This window comes from Cryptomeria japonica, chromosome 2 (genome assembly GCF_030272615.1).
Source record: "Cryptomeria japonica chromosome 2, Sugi_1.0, whole genome shotgun sequence".
NCBI classification, from domain to species: Eukaryota; Viridiplantae; Streptophyta; class Pinopsida; order Cupressales; family Cupressaceae; genus Cryptomeria; species Cryptomeria japonica.
Genome location: NC_081406.1, coordinates 6,297,446 through 6,320,250, shown reverse-complemented (window position 1 = coordinate 6,320,250; position 22,805 = coordinate 6,297,446). Strand labels below are relative to the sequence as shown.

Below are 22,805 nucleotides of genomic sequence, written 5' to 3'. Positions count from 1 at the left end.
AGCTTGTAAACCTTGTTTTCATGACCCAAAATCTCATATACGGGTGGCTGCTCCACATAGACTTCTTCTTCTAAAATACCATTTAAGAAAGTTGATTTCACATCCATTTGATATATTGCCCACTTGTTTTGAGCTGCTATGGCTAGTATTGTTCTCACAGTGTCTAAGCGAGCAACCAATGCAAATGACTCATTGTAGTCTACCCCAGGTTGTTATGAATAACCTTTTGCCACCAACCTTGCCTTGTGTTTTTGCACATATCCATTTGCATTCAGTTTTGTTTTGTAAACCCACTTCACTCCTATCACCTCTTTTCCTTGTGGAAGACTAACTAACTCCGATGTTTTATTCTTTTCAATTGCATCAATTTTTTCATCCATTGCTTGCACCCATTTTTCTTCCTTAATAGCTTCTTTAAAATGAATTGGATCATCTACATGCGAGTATAAAGCAAAAAGAGAAGTCTGACCCGCATTATTTTCACCTTCATTTTGTTCATAAATCTCCCTTAAACTTCTAATTTTTTGTCTCCTCAAGCTTGCTAATGTAGGATTGGACATGTCACTTGCATTTGTTGAATGTGGGCTTGATGGTCCAGCACCAAGACTACCAATTGAAGATGGTGTTACTTGCACATTTGATGGAGTATTTGCTTGAGTGTGTGGGGCTGTCCTTACACTTGATGGTGTTATTTGTTGTCCACTTTGTTGACCTTGAACAACTATAGGAGGAGTCGCATTTGAAGGAGTACTTGCTAATATAAAATCTTCATTTTCTTCTTGTGGTATATTGGCTGCAATATTGATTGTTTTGTCCAAAGTTCCATCCCATGCTTCATCTTCTATGAACTGCACATCTCTGTTGATTATAACTTTTTTGTTGATTAGATTGTATAACTTTTATGCCTTTGACTCATCACTATATCCCACAAATATACATTTTTCTCCTTGGTTGTCCAACTTTCTTCTCAACTCATCTAGCACATGTGCTTATGTCACACATCCAAATACTCTCATATGAGAAACATTATGTTTTCTTCCACTCCATGCTTCTTTCGGAATCATATTGATAACACTTTTAGTAGGAGATCTATTAATTATATATGTTGCACATGCTACTGCTTCAGCCCAATACTCATTTGACAAATGCTTTGCCTTCAACATACTTCTTGCCATTTCCATTATTGTTCTATTTTTTCTTTCAGCGACACCATTTTATTGTGGGGTATACCTTGCAGTAAATTGTTTGTGGATTCCATGGTCTTTGCAAAATCTTATGAAGTCATTTGAGATATATTCACCTCCTCTATCTATTCTCAATGCTTTGATGTAGTGCCCACTTTGTTTCTCAACAAGAACCTTGAATTGACAGAAATAATGAAACACCTCATGCTTATGTTTTAGAAAGTAGACCCAAATTTTTCTTGTGAAGTCATCAATGAATGTCAAAAAGTAGTAGCTCCCACCAATGGAAGGTGTTTTCATTGGTCCACACAAATCTGAATGAATAATCTCTAATGGTTTGTTTGCACGAATTGACTTTCCAGCTAGAAATGATTCTCTATGTTGTTTACCCAAAATGCATCCTTCACATATTCTATCCGATTTTTCTATTAGTGACAACCCCATCACCATTTTCTTCTTATGCAATAAGTTTAAGTTTCCAAAGTTTAGATGCCCAAATCTTAGGTGCCATAACCAATTTTCATCTTTAATTTCAGCTTGATAAACTACTTGGGGGACTACTGCAACTTTTCTTTCATGCACTCGTGGATTCATTGTGTTATGTTCTTGAGAAAACTCTATTTTCAAATCTGGTTTTATCCTTAGGGGAAATATTCTATTGCTTGTCATTTGGACTTTTGCTATGAGCTGATTGCTTGGAAATTTGTCTAAAATTATGCATTCTTTGTTCTTGAAATAGACTCTATACCCTTTTTGAATGAGCTGCCCTATACTCATTAAGTTATGTTTCAGTCTAGGAACAAAATAGACATCTAATATATACTTTTTCTCCCCCATTTTGGTTAGAATGTTGACACTACCTTTACCCATAACTGAAACTTTGTTGTCATTCCCCAGTGTTACATCTGATTTTACACTCTCATCCAAACTAGAAAACATTTCCAAATTTCCAGTCATATGATTGCTACAACCCGAGTCTAAAAACCATATATCTTTCTCACTTTCTTGTGCAACATTACAAGCTATGAACATGCTGTCCTAAGTTTGATTTTCCTTGGTAAAATTTGCCCTTTGTTGTCTAGAATCATATTGCTTCTTTCTACATTCATTTATGTAATGCCCAAATTTCTTGCAATAATGACATTGGACTGAGGATTTGTCATACCTTTGGCTTTGGGGTTGATTTTGAGTTGATGTTTGATAGTTGCCTCTTCCACTTGAGCTTGATGGGCTGTTACCTCTTCCACTTGAGTTTGATGGGCTGCCTCTTCCACCTCTATATGAATTTCTTCTCCTACCTCTGAAATTTGTTCTTCCCCTACCTCTGAAATTTGTTCTTCCCCTACCTCTACCATGGTTGATTGAAACTTGTGTCTTGAATACATGCTCCAAATTTGAATTTGTTGACCTGCTTAGTCTATGCTCATGAGAAATGAGTGAAGCATGAAGCTCATCCATTGAAAATTGTGAGAGATTCTTTGTCTCTTCTATGGCCACCACAATAGATTCAAATCTTGTAGGCAAGCTTCTCAAAATCTTTTCAACTACTCTTCTTTCTTCAAGGTTTTCACCATGAGTTCTGATTTGGTTTACCAATCCAATGATTTGAGTGAAAAATGATTCTATTGTATCTGATTCTTTCATGTAGATGGTCTCAAAATCCCTTCTTAACATTTGCAACTTAGCTATTTTTACCTTTTCCATTCCTTGATAGGCTGTTTGAAGAATGTCCCATGCTTGCTTGGACTTTGTTGCTGCTTGAATCCTTGGAAAAATGCTTTCATTCACTACTTGAAAGATGAGGAAGAGGGCTTTTGAGTCTTTCTTTTTATTTTCCTTCAATAAGTCTTTCTCTACTTGAGTTAGTGCATTATATGCTATTGCATCTACTGGTTCTTGGTAGCCATTTTCAACAAACTCCCATAAATCTTGTGCACAAAATAATGCCTTCATTGTGATTGCCCAATAATCATAATTTTTCCCATTAAACTGTGGGATCTGTGGATTTCTCAAACTTGTGCTTGGAGCTGCCATTATAGACTGTGAAAAAACCTTTCTATCTCTTTGAAAAACTTTCTCAGTCACTTCACCCAATAACTTTTAACCTTCAGCTCTGATACCATTGCTGGAAAGAAACAGGGGAGCAAAAAACAGAACAAAAAAAAACAGGGCAGATAAAAGAAAATAGATTTTAAATCAACAATCCATTATTTTCATTCTATCACAGAACTGATTACAAAATGCCTCATATTATTGAGGTCTGCTCATTTTGTAGACTCAGAAAAATTCAAATATCATGACTCCCCTGTTCTTCTGCTGCTATACAAAATGTTCTTTTGCTGCTATACAAAATCCCTGTTCTTCTCTTTCATTGACTGGTTTTGTAGCTCTTTTTCTGGGCACACTTTTTACATATATATTTCAAAACTACATATATTGTCTTTCTAATCATATGTCACACAATAAACAAAAAAAAACATATTAAAATTGAAGTTTCTAGATCACCGTGGAAAGATCTAAGAGGAAGATTTTGCCATCAAAAACAAGTTGGCAATTGTCCTTTGTTTGATCAGAAGACTGCAGATGCATTAGTTTTGGTAGTTGGTGATTAACTCCAACACCCATGTGCAGAGGATATTCTTATTGTCCAACTAAGCTCTAGTCTAACCTTAGTCTATTGTTTGGGTAAAAGTTTATCTTGGCCAAGTGATCCTACGCCCCTGCTTGAAGCTGTACAAAAATTGCCTTGGAGTGAAGTCGAACTTGGGTCATTTTTTAAAGGCGGCTGATCAGCCAAAGGGAAGCATAAAAAATTTGGAGTAATGGATATTTGGTCTGGATATTATCGTATGGCCTTGCTTGAATCACTAAATAAAAAATAGTTGTTGAGCCCACCTATCCTGTCAACTTTTAAGGGCGGCGGAGAAAATGTTGGAGTGACAGATATTTGCGTTGACTAATTATCATGTGAAAACAGTATGATAACATAAAACTTCACACAATATAAAACATTCTGATATCATAAAACTTAATCCACACTAAAATAAATATACCATGTACATTATACTATACTGATATAAGAATTCCGTGTAGAGCAAAATATATATAGGAATATATACATGAAATTTGATGTCTTTTATATCCCCATACGTGGAAGGTATAAGAGAAAATGGGGATATGAACATAAATAATTTGGACAGCATATCAAACAGAGTGCAAACTAAACGGAATCCAGTCTATCCTTGAGCAGTTTATCTGTTCTCATCTTTGAGAAAAGTTGCAGACGCAACATGGCCCTCTCTAAGTGGTCTTCAGCCGACTCCTGTACTAACAAAAAATATTATCATGATGTTTTCTTGAGCTTTCGCGGCGAGGACACCAGAGATTTTGCTGTTCAATTACATTCTGCTCTTGTTAAAGTGGGCATTGCTACCTTCTTAGACAGTAAAAGCTTGGAGAAGGGTGAATATATCTCCCGTTCTTTGAAGCGAGGCATTTCATCAAGTAGAATCGGTATTCCTATTTTCTCCAAAAGATTCGCAGATTCGAAATGGTGCCTGAAAGAAGTAGGGTTTATGGAAGAGTGTGGGAAAAGAATCATACCTCTGTTTCACAAAGTTTCTCCTTCGGACGTTCGTAACCCGGATGGAGGCATATATGCAAAAGACTTCGAGGAACATGAAAGTCTGAAAACCTTCAGCCCTGAAGAAATCACTAAATTGAAAAGCGCATTACAGCGTATTGGCCGTATACCTGGCTGGTCACTCGATCAAATTTCCGGGTAAGCCTCCACTATATGAATTTTTTTTCTTTCCAATAGTCATCTGTAAACTATGCCATTGATATTAGTTTACCCTTTTCCAGGGAGGAAATTTTGATTAAACAAGTTCTGGAGAAAATTGTGAACATATTACTTTCAGAGAAGGGCTGTCTGGACATTCCAACATGCTTTGGTTTAGACTGGCAAGTGGAGCACCTCTTGAGATTACTAAACAGAGCAGATCGTCAGAAGGAGGTTGTGAAAGTGGGTATACATGGGATGGGCGGGGTGGGCAAAACAACCCTTGCCAAGGTTGTTTACAATCAACTCTTATACTCTCGGTTTGGATTGCATTGTTTTGTACTGGGTGTGGGAGAAAGATGTGATCAGTTAAGTGGACTTGTAAAGCTGCAGACCCAGATGCTAGAAGATATCACATCATTCAGAGACGAAGTAGATCATGTTGATAAAGGTAAAGCTCGCCTGCAACACTTTCTCAAGGGTAAGAAAATTCTCCTCCTGCTGGATGATATTCAAAGTTCGGAGCAGCTAGAAGCTTTGGGGGGGAATTTCACTGACTTCGGGGAAGGCAGTTGTTTGCTTATTACAACGCAGAATCAACAAATTCTAAAATTGGCCAAAGTTGACGAAACTCACGAGGTGAGGGGGCTTCCTCACGAACATGCCATGGAGTTATTCAAATTCTATGCTTTCCCTAACTTCTCTTATCCAGAGGGAGAGCTACAAACTCTAAGCAACACTATTGTTAGTGCCTGTGAAGGCCTTCCTCTTGCCCTCCAACTTCATGGGAAAACCCTGGCTGGTGTGGCCGATAGAAATGTTTGGAAAGGCATGGCAGACAAGTTAAAGTGTGAGCCCAATATGCAAAAGATACTTAGAGCCTCCTACGATATCCTTGATTCCTTTGAGAAGGAAATGTTTCTGGATATTGCTTGTTTTCTTACAGGGACGGACAAAGAAATTGCTATGATATTTTGGGCAGAACTGAATCAGAGATGTCACGCATCTCTCAGAAATCTCTTGCAAAAGTCCTTGGTAAACTTGGGCCCTAGTAATGAATTGATGATCCATGGCTGCCTCAAAGACTTGGCAAGAAATTTGGCAAATGAAATGAATTCCCAGCCCCACAAACGCACAAGACTATTCGATCAGGACGCAGTTCAGCATGTTTTACATCGACCCTTGGTATTTAGCTATTTCTCTACATCCTGTCCTATTACAAGTGTTCTACTTTGAAAAAAATGTTTAGGTTGTTATTTTATGTTTATATCATTCATGATAACTAAATTCTGCTTACACTGGAAGTGAGTGATATCTGTGTAATTTTATATTGAATCAAGGAGAAGGCCAAGAAAGTGCGTTATCTTTGCTACGAGCCCAAGGAAAGGAAGACAATGGAGGTAGACATGTTCATGCAACTGTACAACTTGACGCTGCTTTGGCTTTCAAATGTTGTGATAGAGGGACACTTTCCTGAGGCATGCTACTTTGACGAATTAAGATGGCTAAGATTGACGAGATGTTCATCAATACGGCTACCTCCGGGAATGAACCTGAACAAGCTTGTTATTCTGGAGGTCATCGATAGCCAGATTGCTCATATCTGGGACGAAAACACAGAACAACATCCAAACGTAAGGCATACATATTTTTTATTTTTATTTTTATTTTTTTGTCTCGAATGCCATAATTAATGTATAATATATTTTTATTTGAAAATTTGTAATTATTATTAATTTTTATTGATTTTGATTTTATATATTATAAGGATTTGGATTCAATTATTTGTTTTTTATTAGATTCTCTTCATAAATGTGGTTATGGTTATAGAAAACCAATATCGTGGAAAGAATATCAAATACGAGACTACAAGTAGAACGAACAATTTGTATTGACAAATGACAAGTATAAATATTAGAGGTTGCATACCCAACTCTCCACAACATGGGGATAGGTGGCAATATTCAAAGCAAGAGAATACTGTAACCACCCTAAAATAGAGGCGAGGTGTCAAGTGAGATGACACCTATTACAAACGACTCGCCCAATTGACAAAGTCAATTGGCATGTGATGTAAGTCGCCTAACTATGATTGAGTAAGTGTTAACTCATGGAGTTATACACTAACAACTTTCATAATTATAATTATTCAAATTTAATTATCGACTCAAGTCAAACCATTTTTATCTAGTTGTTACTTACCAACTTGAAAATAATCTATTCAATTTTGTGTTCTAGTGTTTTGAATAAAAGGGAAAAAACTAATTCCTTATGATCAATTAGATAAATCTTGAATCTAGGTTAGTGGGCATTAAAGACTAATGTTATAGTATCAATAGTTAAAATTGCATTAATATGATATCAATATTTTGACTAGACATATTATTTACCTATGTTGTGTGTCTTCAAGCTTGACTACACAATTAAATCAAATCAAGGGGTTTTACTAAGAAGAAGGTCTCTTCTATATCTACCCCTATTATTTGTAGATACCATAATATCTTGTATTAGATAATTGGGTTGAGAAATTTTAAACTCTCATAGTGAGTCTATAGGTTAAGATTCAATCCATAAATAGGAGGTCAATAGCTTAATTGTAGAAATCATTTCTACGTGTGGATAATTGAACTAGAGTAGCACACTTTGAATTTACTTATCCAATAATAGTCGTGTGATAATTATGTTATCATAAATAATCACAAATCCCCTAGCATGATTTGTTATACAATATTCAACTTAAATCCTTAGGCTAATTTCATTTTTTTTAATTTATATATATATATATATATAAACATAATTAATCGATTTTATTATTGTAACTCGGATATCTAGAAACATTTTATTATCATTGATGATTAATTATTTATCCATAGATATTTTATGTACAGTAGTCTCATTTGTTTACATAAAATTAGTGAAACAAACACTCAAACACCTGGGTTGATTATGTCATTAACATTCAAGGTTCTTTTGTCAAACTTTGCACTAGTCAGTTCTATTTCTCTCTCATTCTTTATTTCCTTCATTATCAGGACTAGTTCGATGGTAAATAGACCAATAATAACACTAATAAAATCCTTAGTAAACTTATAGGGTTTCTCAAGATAAATTAAATCATCATGAATTTTTCCTAACACATACTAGACCCATTCATGTTCATAGAATAATTTATGGTAATCTTTCTAGGTATCCAGCTGCTTTGCTTCTACATTCGCAAAATACAGTTTATATTAGTCATTGTCATCAAAGACCTTATATCTGAGTTCTTTAAACTTAGTATCGTCAATCTCATTTGAACTAGAGTAAATGTACATCTGTACATCCTCTGAATATACCATGTTTGTTGGAACAAAAGAGAATGCCCCACTTGTCATTTTTCATGGCTATGAAGGAAAATTTTCTTATATTTTGGTCATGGTCTTTTATAAAATTATATACTTGTGAATTCTTCTAATAAAAAAAAACTAGGGTTTCAAGATAATTATAAATAACCTTTGTATACTATCACTAGGGTTTCAACTTTAGCACTCAAAATCCTTTTGACTCTTTGAGTTAGATTTTAAACTCTTCATTTTATTTGCTTGTTGCATCTAGATCTTCTAGTGCAGATATGAGTTCTCCTTCATAATCAACTTAACAATGTTTTTCATTGAATTCAAACATGTCTTTATATCATCTTCTAGAGGATTAGGTAGTACATTAGATCCCATGTGTTGCACTTTGAGATCTACCTTAGTTATTAGATTGTACAAAGGAACCTTTCTCTAATACCAATTGTTGAACATACAAGAGTACTTAGAGGGCGGTGAGTTAGTACTTACACAATTTATTTAATTTCTTTAACAATAATTCTTAAAATGTAATTATCTAACTACATGAAAGGAGACATAGAATCAAATAACCATAACACCGGATTTACATGGAAAACCCAAAAAGACAAAAACAACTCCATCCTTATTCTTCTTTTTCATCTATAAGTAATCATATTCCTGCTCTTTTAGACTTGATTCTTCACTCACTTCCTCTAATTCCTTTTTTTTTTTGTTAGTATCTATTACTTCTCTAGTCAAGATAGTGGCCTTATTTTTCTTTACTAGTGGTGCAGGGGCAGGGGCACCTCATCAACAAGCAAATCATGGAACTAAGGATGAATACTAGGATCATAGTGGTTGTCTTAGTGTCTTGTGTTTATGCAAGTTTCATGTATTCAATAAAGACCCCACCATGTAAACCCATGTCACTAATTAGGCAATTTGATAAGCCAATTAGGACAATGTGGTCAATAGGGGTAGTAGGATGTTTATTTTTGTGTTTGATGAGTTTTTAGGTTGTCTTAGTGGTATTTGGTTGATCCAAGTGTGTGGATCCCAACCTTAGAGATTTTGACAACTTTTTATGCAAAAATGCAACTTTTGAAAGTGCAACTTTTCAAAATGTGGTTGATGTAATCCTCTCAACGGCTCCAACATCTTCCAAATTCGGTTGGTAACCATTGTAGAGGGATATATACCTTGTGGACATGATTCCCAAGGTTGGGTGTGACTTTGGATTTAAGTTTTAAAGCAATAAAATACTGAAAATTTGAGTTTTCCCAGAAATTATGAGTTTACAGAGATTGTACATCCTTGACCGGCTTGAACTTGACAAAATCTTTCATGGAGTAGATGGAGGAATAAATTAGTTTTTATTTGGTGGTGGTCTGAGGTTTTGATTTTTTTATGTAGTGAGAACCCTCCTTTTTTCTGATTGCAACCCAGAAAGTAAGGGTTTGGCTAGGGTTTTAGCCAAAAATGGCCATATCTTGCATTCTCATCAACTAGAAGTTTCTTCCTTTAGTGGAGTGTAGGATTGGCCTATGTATTTTAGGATTTTCATGGGTTTTTGCAGGGGAGACTTGGTTTTGAGGAGAAAGAAGCAAAACTAGGTAGGCATCTATATGTGACTACCTTAAGCAAATTTAGGACAGTCATCATAAAATCGGATAGCGATGGATTCCAGGCGTGCAACCCTGCAATTATAGGTTTTTCACTATTCCCCAAATGTTCATAAAGTTGGTTTTACAGTTGGAATACTGGTAATGGGGGTTTCTTTGTAAATTAGGCCTAATCCCCCGAATTAGGTCTCTAGGCTTCTAAGGGGTTCAGAACCTTAGGTTTCAGATATTGCCAACATTTTGGGGATGAGTGTAACTCCCAAAAGGGTATCTGGAATGGTGAATAGTTTTTAGAGTTTCTAGAAGATTTTGGAGTTAAAGGCAAAATACCGGTCTAGGAGGGCTACTAGCCTAGGGGGTAGGTTTCCAAAGGAGGAATAAGGGTTTGAAGACAAAACCCTAAACCAAGGCTTGGAACAGTCCTTAGTAGTCATGAATGAACCAATTCCAAATCCCCTAAGAGCAGGAGTTAACAGAGAGGCATGTTTGAGAAGTTGAAGCCATTTACTCATCTTGAGTAGGTGTTAGGCTTGAGTAGTGGAGAGTAGTTCAAAACCTTAAGATGTGGAATCCTTCCTTGTAGGGTTATTTTTTTCATTTGAAGGGTCAGACCCTAACCTTTTGGACTTATCCTTAGGTATGAGGAGGCTTCTACGTCAAGTGGTATCAAAGCATATGAGTGTTCTTTGGATAGAAGAAGAAGACAAGATGTCAGAGGAAGAGGGATCCCAAGAAATCCCATCAAGAATGACCAATGTTGAGTTGGCTATCTTGGTAAAGAAGTAGATGGCAAAGAGTAGAGCAGTCAGGGTTGAGAATCAGGCCTTGAGAGATCAAATGGACCAGTTGAAGGACAAAGTGGAGAGGGGAGAAAGAGACTCTAGAAGCGTTGAAGAAGGGGATGAAGAGGAGATCCCTAGGAAAGAAGAACAAGAGGCTCCTATAGACCAAAGACCCCTGATGAGTGTCCTCAACTCCATGGAAACAATAACTATGGATGTGAAATTGGATCTGCCAGTGTTTGTCAACAAGATGGAACAGGATACAGTGATGGAGTGGATAGACTTCTTTGACAATTTCTTTGAGAGTGAAGACATGCCAGAGCATCAAAGGGTGAAGATGGCCGAATACAAAATGAAAGAGGCTACACTAACTTGGTGGAGTTTCATCCAAGATGAGAGGGTGAAAGAGGGGAAAAGAAAAGTTTCTACTTGGAAGAAGATGATGGCTTTGTTGAAGGAAGCCTATGTTCTAGTGGACTATAATGTCCAATTGCATAAGAGAAGACAAAACTTAAATCAAAAGGAGATGGATGTGAGTCCTACATAGAGGAGTTCATGAAGTTGTGTGTGAAGACCAAGGTAAAGGAAAGTGAAGATGAGAAAGTGGTGAGATATCTCAATGGACTGAGATTTGCCATCCAAGAAGATTTGAATCTCCACACCCCAGAGACAGTCCAAAAATGCTTTCAATTGGCGCTTAAGGTGGAGGAGAAACTAAAGAGAAGACATGAACAAAATGGCAGAGGAAAAGGGAGATGGAAAAGAGGAGGAAGAGGCCCTTTCAGAGGTAGAGGAAATGGTTTTGGATACCAAGGTGAGTCTAGCCAAGAAGGCACCAAAGGAGAGAGCAATTATAACGAAGGAGGCTACAATCAAAGAGGGAACTTTAGGGGTAGAAGACCATCCTCTAGAGGAAGATCCCATGGCAAAGGACCTCCTAGATGCTACAACTACAACCAAGAGGGGCGCATGGCCAATAGGTTTCCGAAGAAGGCTACAAGTTCTATGGGCAAAAGGAGGAGCAACTTGGTGCAGGAATCAAATTGCCAAAGTGTGGCAAGTGAAAACACCTATTAAAGTGTTAATTCTCCTGATAGCTATGGCTACCCTAAAAGAGGAGAGGCTCTAATGATGAGGAGAGTAGTATACTATGAAGGTACTTGAAAAGGAGCCCCCACAAAGAAAGTCTTTTTTCAAAACTACCTACAAGGCAGGAGGAAAGGTATGCAAGGTCTTGATAGACTCTGGATCTACTGAAAATTTTGTCTCTTTAAATGCTAGAGAAGCTTAAGTTGAGAAGATTGCCACATCCTTACCCCTATAAGGTCTCATGGCTCACCCAAGGTCAACAAGCAGTGGTAGAAGAGCAGGATTTGGTAGAGTTTCAGATTGGATCATACAAGGATAGGTTGCCATTTGATATATCCAAGATGGATGCATGTCATCTCTTATTTGGAAGACCATGGCAATTTGATTTGAAGGCTTACCATGATGGGGTTAGAAACACCTATTCAATCACCAAAGATGGTAAGGTGATAGAGCTTTTACCCTTGATGGAGAGTGAGATAGAACAAAAGGGAAAAGATGCCAAAGTATTGTTAGTAGAAGGAAAGCAGTTCATGAAGGAGATTACAGAGAAGGGTGCAGTTTTCTATGCCCTCATCCCTAAGTCCAAGATGACAATGAAGGAGAATTTTGCAAAGTGGAAAGAAGAAGGACAGAGGCACGTAGACCTTGCATTCAGACAGTTATTTGACAAGTACAAAGGCATCATCTCAGATGGAATGCCAAGATCCCTGCCACCAATGAGAGACATCAGTGATTGCATAGATCTGATCCCTGGATCTACCTTACCAAATAAAGAAGCATACAAACTTACTCCAGATCAGAATGCAAAGATGGCAAGACAAATTAAGGAGTTGCAAGAATCAGGACTAATTGGCAAAATTTTAAGCCCATGTGCAATACCAATAGTCCTTTCACCCAAGAAAGAAGGCACTTGGAGGCTATGCACAGACTCAAGTGTCATCAACAAGATAACTATAAGGTATAGGTTCCCAATCCCTAGGATAGAGGATTTACTTGATTGCTTGGAGAGTGCTAAATATTTCACCAAAATGGATCTAAAAAGTGGATACCATTAGATTAGAATAAGGCGAGGGGATGAATGGAAAAAAAAATTCAAAACCAATGAGGGGTTGTATGAATGAAAAGTCATGCCATTTGGGTTGTCCAACACCCATAGTACCTTTATGAGGTTGATGAATGGGGTCTTGGTGGAGTTCATAGGCAAGTTTGTGATATTATACCTTGATGATATTTTTATTTTTAGCCACACAAGGGAAGAGCACCTCAAACACATAGATATGGTCCTCAAAAGGCTACATGAAGAGCAACTAATGATAAATTGGGATAAGTGTTTGTTCATGCAGGAGGAGATCATCTACTTGGGCTTTGTAATCTTAGAAGGTGAGTTGAAAATGGACCAGGAAAGGGTAAGTGCTATATTGTCTTGGCCAACACCTAAAACCATGAATGATGTCCGGAGTTTCCATGGTTTAGCAGCTTTTTATAGGAAGTTTATAAGGGAATTTAGTCATGTTTGTGCACCTACGCTTGACACCATAAAAGGAGCACAAAAGTGCAGGTTTAGTTGGACCAAGGAGGTAGATGACTCATTTGAAACCTTGAAGAAGAAAGTACCAGAACAACCACTCCTTGCCCTACCAGACTTCAACAAGATATTTCAGGTGGAATGTGATGCAAGCCACATGGCTATTGGGGTAGTACTCAGTCAGGAAGGAAGGCCAATTGTTTTTTTAGTGAAAAGATAAATGATGCCAAGAGGAGATACTCATCCTACGACTTGGAGATGTATGCTTTGTTTCAGTCATTGAAGAAGTGGAGGCACTATTTATTGCCTAAAGAGTTCATAGTTTTCACTGATAACCAAGCTCTAAGCTTCATAAGTAGCCAAGAGAAGTTAAACCACCAGCACATGAAGTGGGAAGAAATCCTACAAGCTTTCACCTTTAACTTCAAACACAAAAAGAGGGTTAAGAATAAAGTTGTAGATGCCTTGAGCATGAGGGTTTTAATTATCAGTCAAATCAAGATGGAAAGTGTTGGTATTGACTCCTTGAAGAACATGTATGATGTTGATGAAGATTTTGGAGAGATCTACAAGGTATGTGAGTCTTTTGGTGACCGGTATCATGTTCAATTTTATGAACTTTTTATCCAAGAGGGATTGCTATTCAAGGGTGTACAATTATGTATTCCTAAGTGTTCTATGAGATTGAATATCATTAGGGAGAAGCTTTGTGGAGAAATGGTAGGTCATTTTGGTCTTGACAAGACCCTTGACCTTGTGACAAGACACTACTACTGGCCTAAGTTGTAGGAAGATGTAAGGAAGTTTGTGGAAACATGTGTAATCTACCAAAAAGCTAAGGGAAAATACACCAATGCAGGTTTGTACTAGCCTTTACCCATTCCTTCTAGGCCATGGGAGACCATAAGCATGGATTTTGTATTAGGTCTAGCTAGAACAAGGAGAGGATTTGACAGTATTTTTGTAGTGGTAAACAGATTTAGAAAAATGGCTCATTTCTTGCCATGCAAAACCTCTTGTGATGCTTCATATGTTGCAAACTTGTTTTTCAAAGAGATAGTCCAGATACATGGATTGCCAGTAAACATAGTTTTAGACAAGGATGTAAAGTTTATAGGTCACTTTTTGAGGACCCTTTGGAAGAAGTTGGGAACTAACCTAGCTTTATCATCAGCCTACCATCCCCAAACGAATGGACAAACTGAAGTTGTCAATAGGTCCTTGGGGAACCTATTAAAATGTTTGACAAGACAACATGGAGAGAAAAGGGACAACATTCTATCACAAGTAGAATTCTCCTACAATGACACCATAAATAGGAGTATCGGGAAGTCTCCTTTCTAAATTGTGTATGGCATCCACCCAAGAGGTGTGTTACAATTGAGGGATTTACCTAAAGAAAAATCCATTAGTGCAAATGGTGAAGCTTTTGCATCAGTGATAAAGGAGGTACATGACCAAGTGAAGTCTCATTTCCAACAATCTGCAGTGAAGTGCAAGGCTTATGCTGATAAGAAAAAGAGAGATGTATAGTATGATGTTAAGGACTTGGTATGGGTACATTTGAAAAAGGAGATAATCCCAAAATAGAAATACACAAAGCTCATGCAGAGGAAGATTGGACCATGTCAGATTTTGAAGAAATGTGGGTAGAATGCTTATGAAATCCAACTTCCTCCTGATCTTGGATTGTCACCCATTTTCAATGTGTGTGATCTTACACTTTTCAAAGGTCATGGTAATGAAGAAGAAGAACCAATACCGGTTGCAGCAGATGTTGATATTCCAAAGCATGATTCACCAAAGTTGAGCAAGGTTCTAGACACTACAATGACAAAGAGGACAAGGAACAAGGAGTGCATTGAGTATTTAGTAGCTTCGCAGGACAAACCAGACTCTAAGGTAGTTTGGATGACACATAAACAGACTCCCAACCATGGTGTAGATCTCCAAACTTTGATCTCAACTGGGCTTGAGATCTCTTCTCCCAGGGAGTATGGTGTAGGGGCACCTCATCAACAGGCAAATCATGGATCTAAGGATGAAGACTAGGATCATAGTGGTTCTCTTAGTGTCTTGTGTTTATGCAAGTTTCATGTATTCAATAAAGACCCCACCATGTAAACCCATGTCACTAATTAGGCAATTTGATAAACCAATTAGGAAAATATGGTCAATAGGGGTAGTAGGATGTTTGTTTTTGTGTTTGATGAGTTTTTAGGTTGTCTTAGTGGTATTTGGTTTATCTAAGTGTGTGTATCCCAACCTTAGAGAGTTTGACAACTTTATATGCAAAAATGCAACTTTTGAAAGTGCAACTTTTGAAAGTGCAACTTTTGAAAGTGCAACTTTTGAAAGTGCAACTTTTGAGTGCAAAAGTGCAACATTTCAAAATGCAGTTGATGTAAGCCTCTCAACGGCTCCAAACTCTTCCAAATTTGGCTAGTAACCATTGGAGAGGGATATATACCTTGTGGACATGATTCCCAAGGCTGGGTGTGACTTTGGATTGAATTTTGAAAGCAATAAAATACTGAAAATTTGAGTTTTCCCATAAATTTTGAGTTTACAGAGGTTATATGTCCTTAACCGGCTTGAACTTGACAAAATAATTCATGGAGTAGATGGAGGAATGAATTATTTTTTATTTGGTGGTGGTATGAGGTTTTGATTGTTTTTGTGTAGTGAGAACCCTCCATTTTTCTGACTATAACCTAGAAAGTAAGGGTTTGGCTAGGGTTTTATCCAAAAATGGCCATATCTTGCATTCTAGTCAACTAGAAGTTTCTTCCTTTGGTGGAGTACAGGATTGGCCTATGTATTTTAGGATTTTAATGGGTTTTTTGCAGGGGAGACTTGGTTGTGAGGAGAAAGAAGCAAAACTAGGTAGGCATCTCTATGTGACTACCTTAAGCAAATTTAGGACAGTCATCATAAAAATGATAGCAGTAGATTCTAGGTGTGAAACCATGGAATTAGAGGTTATTCACCATTCCCCACATTATCATAAATTTGGTTTTATAGTTGGGATATCGGTAATGGGGGTTGCCTTGTAAATTAGGCCTAATCACCCTAATTAGGTCTCTAGGCTTCTATTAGAGTGTGTGGAATATTTTGGAGTTAAAGGCAAAATACCGGTCTATGAGGGCTACTATCCTAGGGGGTAGGTTTCCAAAGGAGGAATAAGGATTTGAAGACAAAACCCTAAACCAATGCTTGGAATAGTCCTTACTAGTCATGAATGGACCAATTCCAAAACCCCTAAGAGCAGGAGTTACCGGAGAGGCATGTTTGAGAAGTTGAAGTCATTTACTCATCTTGAGTAGGTGTTAGGCTTGAGTAGTGGAGAGTAGTTCAAAACCTTAAGATGTGGAGTCCTTCCTTGTAGGGTCATTTTTTTTTATTTGAAGGTTAGGACCCTAACCTTTTGGACTTGTCCTTAGGTGTAAGGAGGCCTCTACATCATGTATAATTGTTCTTTTTAGTTTATATTTGTTGATTTTATCTAGAGTTTTCTCCATTTGATGTATTCGATTACCAAAAATACATTCTTTAACAACCTCACACTACTTATAGTGATATTCTTTTGATTATCCTAGCTCCGTTATACCCTCGTAAATCATCTTTTATAGATTGTGGTGCTACATTTTGGAACAACTACTATGCTTTATCACATTCATAGATATCATTAGATTCATCTCTACGAATTTGATATTTCTTTATCATCTCTCTCCAAAATGTTGTATCATATTGGCCTAGCTTCCCAGAGTTATAGCATGTAGCATAATTTTTCCAATAGTTTTTTCTACTTCATCCTCTTTCTCCTCTATAATTTTACTATCTAATATCATCAATATAATCTTGTGATGGGTTAATTTATAGTCCATAAGCATTTTTTGTCAAACTAAGGTGGTTGTATGTATTCTTCATTATTATTGTACAAGGGGCCTTCTACAAGTTCTTTGACATATGCCATATTCCTATCCATGTCCGCATTACAAATACAGTTCATTGGGCATCCCAAATTGTGATCATTTGTTGAATTATAGATTTAAAGGTGATTTGTATGATAATCATCGGTGAGGTGGCTATCCCATTCTTTGCAAGTTTTTAATCGTATAATTATTTTTTCTTTACCAGTATAGGTTTTAGCTCTACATGTAATGGTAATATTATTCTTTTTCTTACATCTTAGGACAAACATCATAGACATGTCCTTCTCTTAAGCACTAAGTGCACCATATTTAGTTAGCCTTGTTTGCTTCTCATTTTGCTATGATTGTATTTTGTATTGTTAGTTTGTCTACCACAAGTTTCAATATTTCAAGGGTCTCATTTGTTTCATCATTCTATGGTTTGCACCATGTTTGTGTTTCTATGAGATATACCATAATTATCAATCTATGTAAGAACCAAATATCCTTCCATTGAATGCTACTCTTATGTCACTTTGTATGATAGGGAAGATGCTAGAAAAGTGCTCAAAGGGGTTAATTGGGTCTAATGGTTCAATTGGTTTGCCAAAAGACTTGTTGTGGCTGTCATATATGTTTTCAAATCAATTTTAAGTTTTAAAGCTAAGCATCTCATGCATTATCTCCCTAACAAACTCCCTTTTGAGTGAGCTCATTCCCTTACTCATCCTCTATTGGTTATGTCAAACCATTACATTTTTTTCAACACATTCCTCTATCCTTTTGGGCATGATTCTAACTATTCTCTATCATTACAAGCACCTCCAAATGGTTTAGGAAACTAGATGAAGGTTTTGTTCAAAAATCTTGCTTCATTTTGTTGTTTTGGCTTCCTAGATTCACTTGCTCAAACCAACTTCTTAGGTCTGAAAACCCAAAATTGCTTCACAAGGATGTCATGGAAGTTTCTCAAGGTTTCTTCACTATTTTGGACTATCCTTCAAATATCTCTCCAAACTCAACAAGCTCAAGGTGATCGGGTTCCTTGTTTTGTGTGTGTGAGGCCTAAAAAGGGCTACTAGCCCGTGGAGGGCTAATTGGATGAAAAATGCTTGTAGGATGCAACAATGATTTAACCCACCTTGGAAGTTGACTTGGGACATCCAAAAAATATTCGAACCAAATGATTTTCATGGTTTAGGCCTCTGTCAATGCAAAATGAGGATTGTCCACTATTTATGGCACTTTTGTAGGGGTTCAAGAGGGTTTTCAAGCTTGCATTGTTAGATACACAACTCCTTCACAAACCAAGGCCTTAAAATGACTAATGGACTCTGCCACACCTTGGAGAACACTATTTAAACAATTACCACTTCTCATTTTACCAAACACTTAGCGTGCTAGCTATGGAAAGTGACAAAAACAGTCATTTTCACCGTTTTCACTGTCTTTGTTGCACAATAGAGGGTTAGCAATTTCAAAATACCTACACCATAGCATTATTAAACCTTCAAAAAATAATTTAACTCTTCATTGAACAAGTATGGTAAATCCTTCATGCTTGGAAGGTAAAAAAGATAGTCTTGATGCAAAAAACCATTTTATTTCCCAAAACAGGGAATTCGCTGCCCTTCACAAACAGTGACATATAATAATGCAAAATGGATAAATTTTGGTGCTCCAATCCCTTCAAAATGCTTCTAGGATAGTTACAGACCTCTGTCCATGTTTGTTTCAACACTTGGTGCTTTAGAATCCAAATTTTGAGCATTAAGGAAGAATATTAGCCAAGTTAGACAAGTTGCCTAATAAGTGCTCAAATTCACCTTTCCAAGCATAGCTCTGGCACAAAATGAACATATATACACTATGTACATGCTTTCCAACTTGACCAAATCCATTTTGTGGGAACCTAGGCCTGGATTAGTCAAGTTGTTGCATTTTGAAACCTCAAATCCTTGACAGGGCAGTGAACACAACAAAAAGAAGGAATTTTGTTTAACCAACTTGCAAATGGAAAATCAGTACAATAATCACTTGGAGAGAATTTCATAACCAATAGGAAAACTTCCCAGAAGGTACAGTATAGACCAGATATGCTACAGTATGGACTGTTACTCCAAGGAAGAAAAAAATAGTGTAAAAGGCCATAATTTCATGTTTTTCTATTAGGATTCCTTTGCTAATACAATCACAAACCTTTCTCAAGGAAAATGGAGGCCTTTTTATAGTATTTCTAGTTATTTATCAAGACCAATATGGACATGAGGCTTCCACAACTTCATTGTACTAGAAAAGTCCAAAACTGACAACTTTGACAACTTTTACAAGCCCAAATGACAACATTTTTTTGCTCCAAAAGACATTTTTGACAAACTAACCTCATCAACTTATCTAAAAACATAAGAGATTTTTAAAAACACTTAGAAAACATTTTGCAATGCTTTGGAAAGTATTTCTAGACCTTTTAGGGAATTTTTCACATTTTTGCCCTTTTTGGCCTAGAAACCCAAAATTGTCAACTCACATCCTAAAAGACAAAAATTGACCTCTTGAGCACAAAATGAGATCAAACCCATTTGAAAAGACACACAAAAACCTAAAACATCATCATAAACCTAATACAAGACATTACAAACATGAAAGCATGAAAGACTCAAAAAGGAGAGTTTTTACTCAACTAGGTGCTCCTGCACCATACTCCCCCAAAGAAAAAGAAGTCATGTGACTCCTTAAGGCAGCAAAGAAAAAGGTGTTCCAGCTTTTTGAAATTCAGGTTCAGGTATCCATGTGGCCTTTGAGATAGGTTTATCCTTCCATTTGACTATGCGCTCCATATAGGTGTGATTCCTTGTCTTCTTGAGAACCCTGGAGTCTAGAACCTGTTCTGCTTGAGGAATAGAGAGGTGAGGAAAAGAAAGATTAGAAAGGGGCTGTCTAACATCTAAAACTCTTTTTATCTCCTTAGGTGGCTTCCCCTTGAAAGAAATCAAATCTGCAACATTAAAAATGGGAGACAAAGAAATATCAGTAGGCAAATCAACTATGTAAGCATTAGACCCATACTTAGCCAAGATTTTGCAAGGGCCTATTCTCCTCATCCAAAGTTTGCTTGGAACTCCTTTTTTCAGCCTTTCCTTGTTCAAATGAACCATCACATAATCTCCTATGGAAAACTGAACATCTCTCTTTGTAGCATCCACTCTTGCCTTGACTTTTTGGGAGGTATCCTAAAGAGCCTTTGTCACTTGTGCATGAACCTCCTTCATGGACTGAGCCATGTCATCTAATGTTCCACTCTTAGGCTGCAAGTTAGTTACATCTCTCAACTCCATTATACCCCTTAGATGCATACCATAAACAACTTCAAAAGGGCTTTTACCTGTAGACCGGTTGACACTATCATTGTAGGCATATTCTGCTTGATTAATGAGCTGATCCCAACTCTATCCATATTCCTTTGTCAAACACCTAAGCAAGTTTCCAAGAGACCTATTCACAACCTCAGTTTGGCCATCAGTTTGTGAATGATAAGCTGAACCAAAAGAGAGATTAGTACCCAGTCTCTTCCATGATGTTTTCCAGAAATGACCAAGAAATTTCACATCTCTATTTGAAACAATGCTAGGAGGCAAACCATGTATTCTAAAAACTTCTTTGAAAAATATGTAAGCAATATGACTTACATCATGTGTTGTCTTACAAGGAATAAAATGAGCCATCTTGCTAAATCTGTCAACTACTACATAGATGCTATCAAATCCTGCTTGAGTTCTAGGTAATCCTACCAAAAAATCCATACTAATGCAATCCCAAGGCCTATGTGGAATGGGAAGAGGCTGATATAAACTAGCATTGGAGGAATTACCTTTTGCTTTCTAACATACCAAACACTGCTCAACATACCTCCTGATGTCTCTCTACATCTTGGGCCAATAGTAGAATCTATGAACCAACTCCAAGGTCTTATTGAGACCAAAATGTCCACTTAAGCACCCATTGTGATTCTCCTGAATGAGGTTCTCTCTTATAGATCCTTTTGGAACACATAACTATCCACCCCTGAATAACAAACCATCCTGCAAAGTGAAATCAGCATATACACCATGGAAATGATTCTCAAAATCTTGACAAACTTTATAAGCTTCAGCAAAATTATCATCAGTAGGATACATATCTTTAAAACTATCAATACCAATGATCTGTACTTGAATCTCATGAGCAGTTAACAACCTCCTACTCAAAGCATTTGCTACTTTATTCAACTGACCCTTCTTATGCTTAAGAGTAAAAGTGTAAGATTGCAAGTACTCTACCCATTTAACATGCCTATGATTCAATTTATCCTATGACTTCAAGAAACTTAATGCCTGATTATCTATGTATACAACAAATTCTTTAGGAAGAAGATAATGTCTCCATTTCCTAAGTGCCTGGACTAATGCATAAAGTTCTAAATCATAGGAAGAGTACTTTTTCTTGGCATCATTTAACTTCTCACTAAAGAATGCAACTGGTCTATTGTCCTAACTTAAAATAGCTCCTACAACAATATTGCTAGCATCACATTCAATAGTAAAAAGTTTGTCAAAACTAGGTAAAATGAGCACTCGTTGAGAAGCTACTTTAGTTTTCAATAATTCAAACCCTTTATTGGCTGCATCTCTCCACTGAAACTTTACCTTTATACCCCCTTTGATTGTGTCTAACATAGGGGCACAAATCTCATTGAACCCCCTAATGAATTTCCTGTAAAATTGTGCTAAACCATGAAAGCTTCTAACATCACTGGTTGTTTTAGGAGTTGGCCAACTGGTTATTGCTGCAACTTTAGATTGATCCATTTTCAGATTGCCTCCCGATACAATAAAACCAAGATAGACCAATTCTTGCTTCATAAAATCACACTTCTCTAAATTAATGGTTAGTTGTTCATCGGATAACTTTCTCAAAACAATAGCTAAATGCTTCAGATGCTCTTCCTTAGTTTTACTGAAAATAAGACTATCATCTAAATACACAACAACAAACTTGCCAATGAAATAATGTAAAACTTCATTCATGAGTCTCATGAATGTGCTGGGAGCATTAGAGAGTCCAAATGGCATGACAAGCCACTCATAGAGACCCTCATTCATTTTGAAAGTTGTCTTCCATTCATCACCCTCTTTGATTCTTATTTGATGGTAACCACTCTTCAAGTCAATCTTATTGAAATACTAAGCACCCCCCAAGCAATCCATCAAATCCTCTATCCTGGGTATGGGAAATTTGTATCTGATGGTGATCTTGTTTATGCCTCTAGAATTTGTGCAAAGTCTCCATGGTCCACCCTTCTTAGGTGCCAACACTGTAGGTACTGCACAAGGACTAATGCTTTTCCTAATCAGACCTTATGTCTAAGAGTTCTTGTATTTGTCTTGCTACCTCTTCATTTTGTTCAGGGGTCATCTTATAGGCTGCCTTATTGGGTAAAGAGCTCCAAGTATGAAATCAATCTGATGGCTAATGGCTCTAGGAGGTGGTAAGGTTGCAGGTGTACCATCACTGATTATTGCTTTGAAGTTATCAAGGGTCTATTGTACCTCATATGGTAT

General features: G+C 36.9%; 2 protein-coding genes across 2 annotated transcripts in view; one reads left to right on the top strand and one right to left on the bottom strand.

The window, feature by feature from the left end:
• Positions 1-212: 212 nt before the first annotated feature.
• LOC131064830 (uncharacterized) lies at positions 213-3,218 on the bottom strand. Its single transcript, XM_057999119.2, has 2 exons — positions 2,593-3,218; positions 213-858 (listed from the first exon to the last, which is right to left on the bottom strand). Exons 1-2 carry the CDS (start codon positions 3,216-3,218, stop codon positions 213-215), a joined length of 1,272 nt encoding a protein of 423 aa, XP_057855102.1.
• A 1,256-nt stretch (positions 3,219-4,474) lies between these two features.
• LOC131064829 (disease resistance protein RUN1) overlaps positions 4,475-22,805 on the top strand; it is a 29,256-nt gene continuing 10,925 nt past the window's right edge. Inside the window, exons 1-3 of the mRNA XM_057999118.1 lie at positions 4,475-4,965; positions 5,049-6,150; positions 6,306-6,599. Coding sequence (XP_057855101.1) covers positions 4,475-4,965; positions 5,049-6,150; positions 6,306-6,599 — 1,887 coding nt within the window. The remainder of the gene's footprint in view (positions 4,966-5,048; positions 6,151-6,305; positions 6,600-22,805) is intronic.

Coding starts and splice junctions, on each gene's coding strand:
- LOC131064830 (XM_057999119.2), bottom strand. CDS start 3,218: ATGGCAGCTCCAAGCACAAGTTTGAGAAATCCACAGATCCCACAGTTT. Junction 859..2,592: donor CATGAGCATAGACTAAGCAG/GTCAACAAATTC, acceptor TATAATCAACAG/AGATGTGCAGTTCATAGAAG.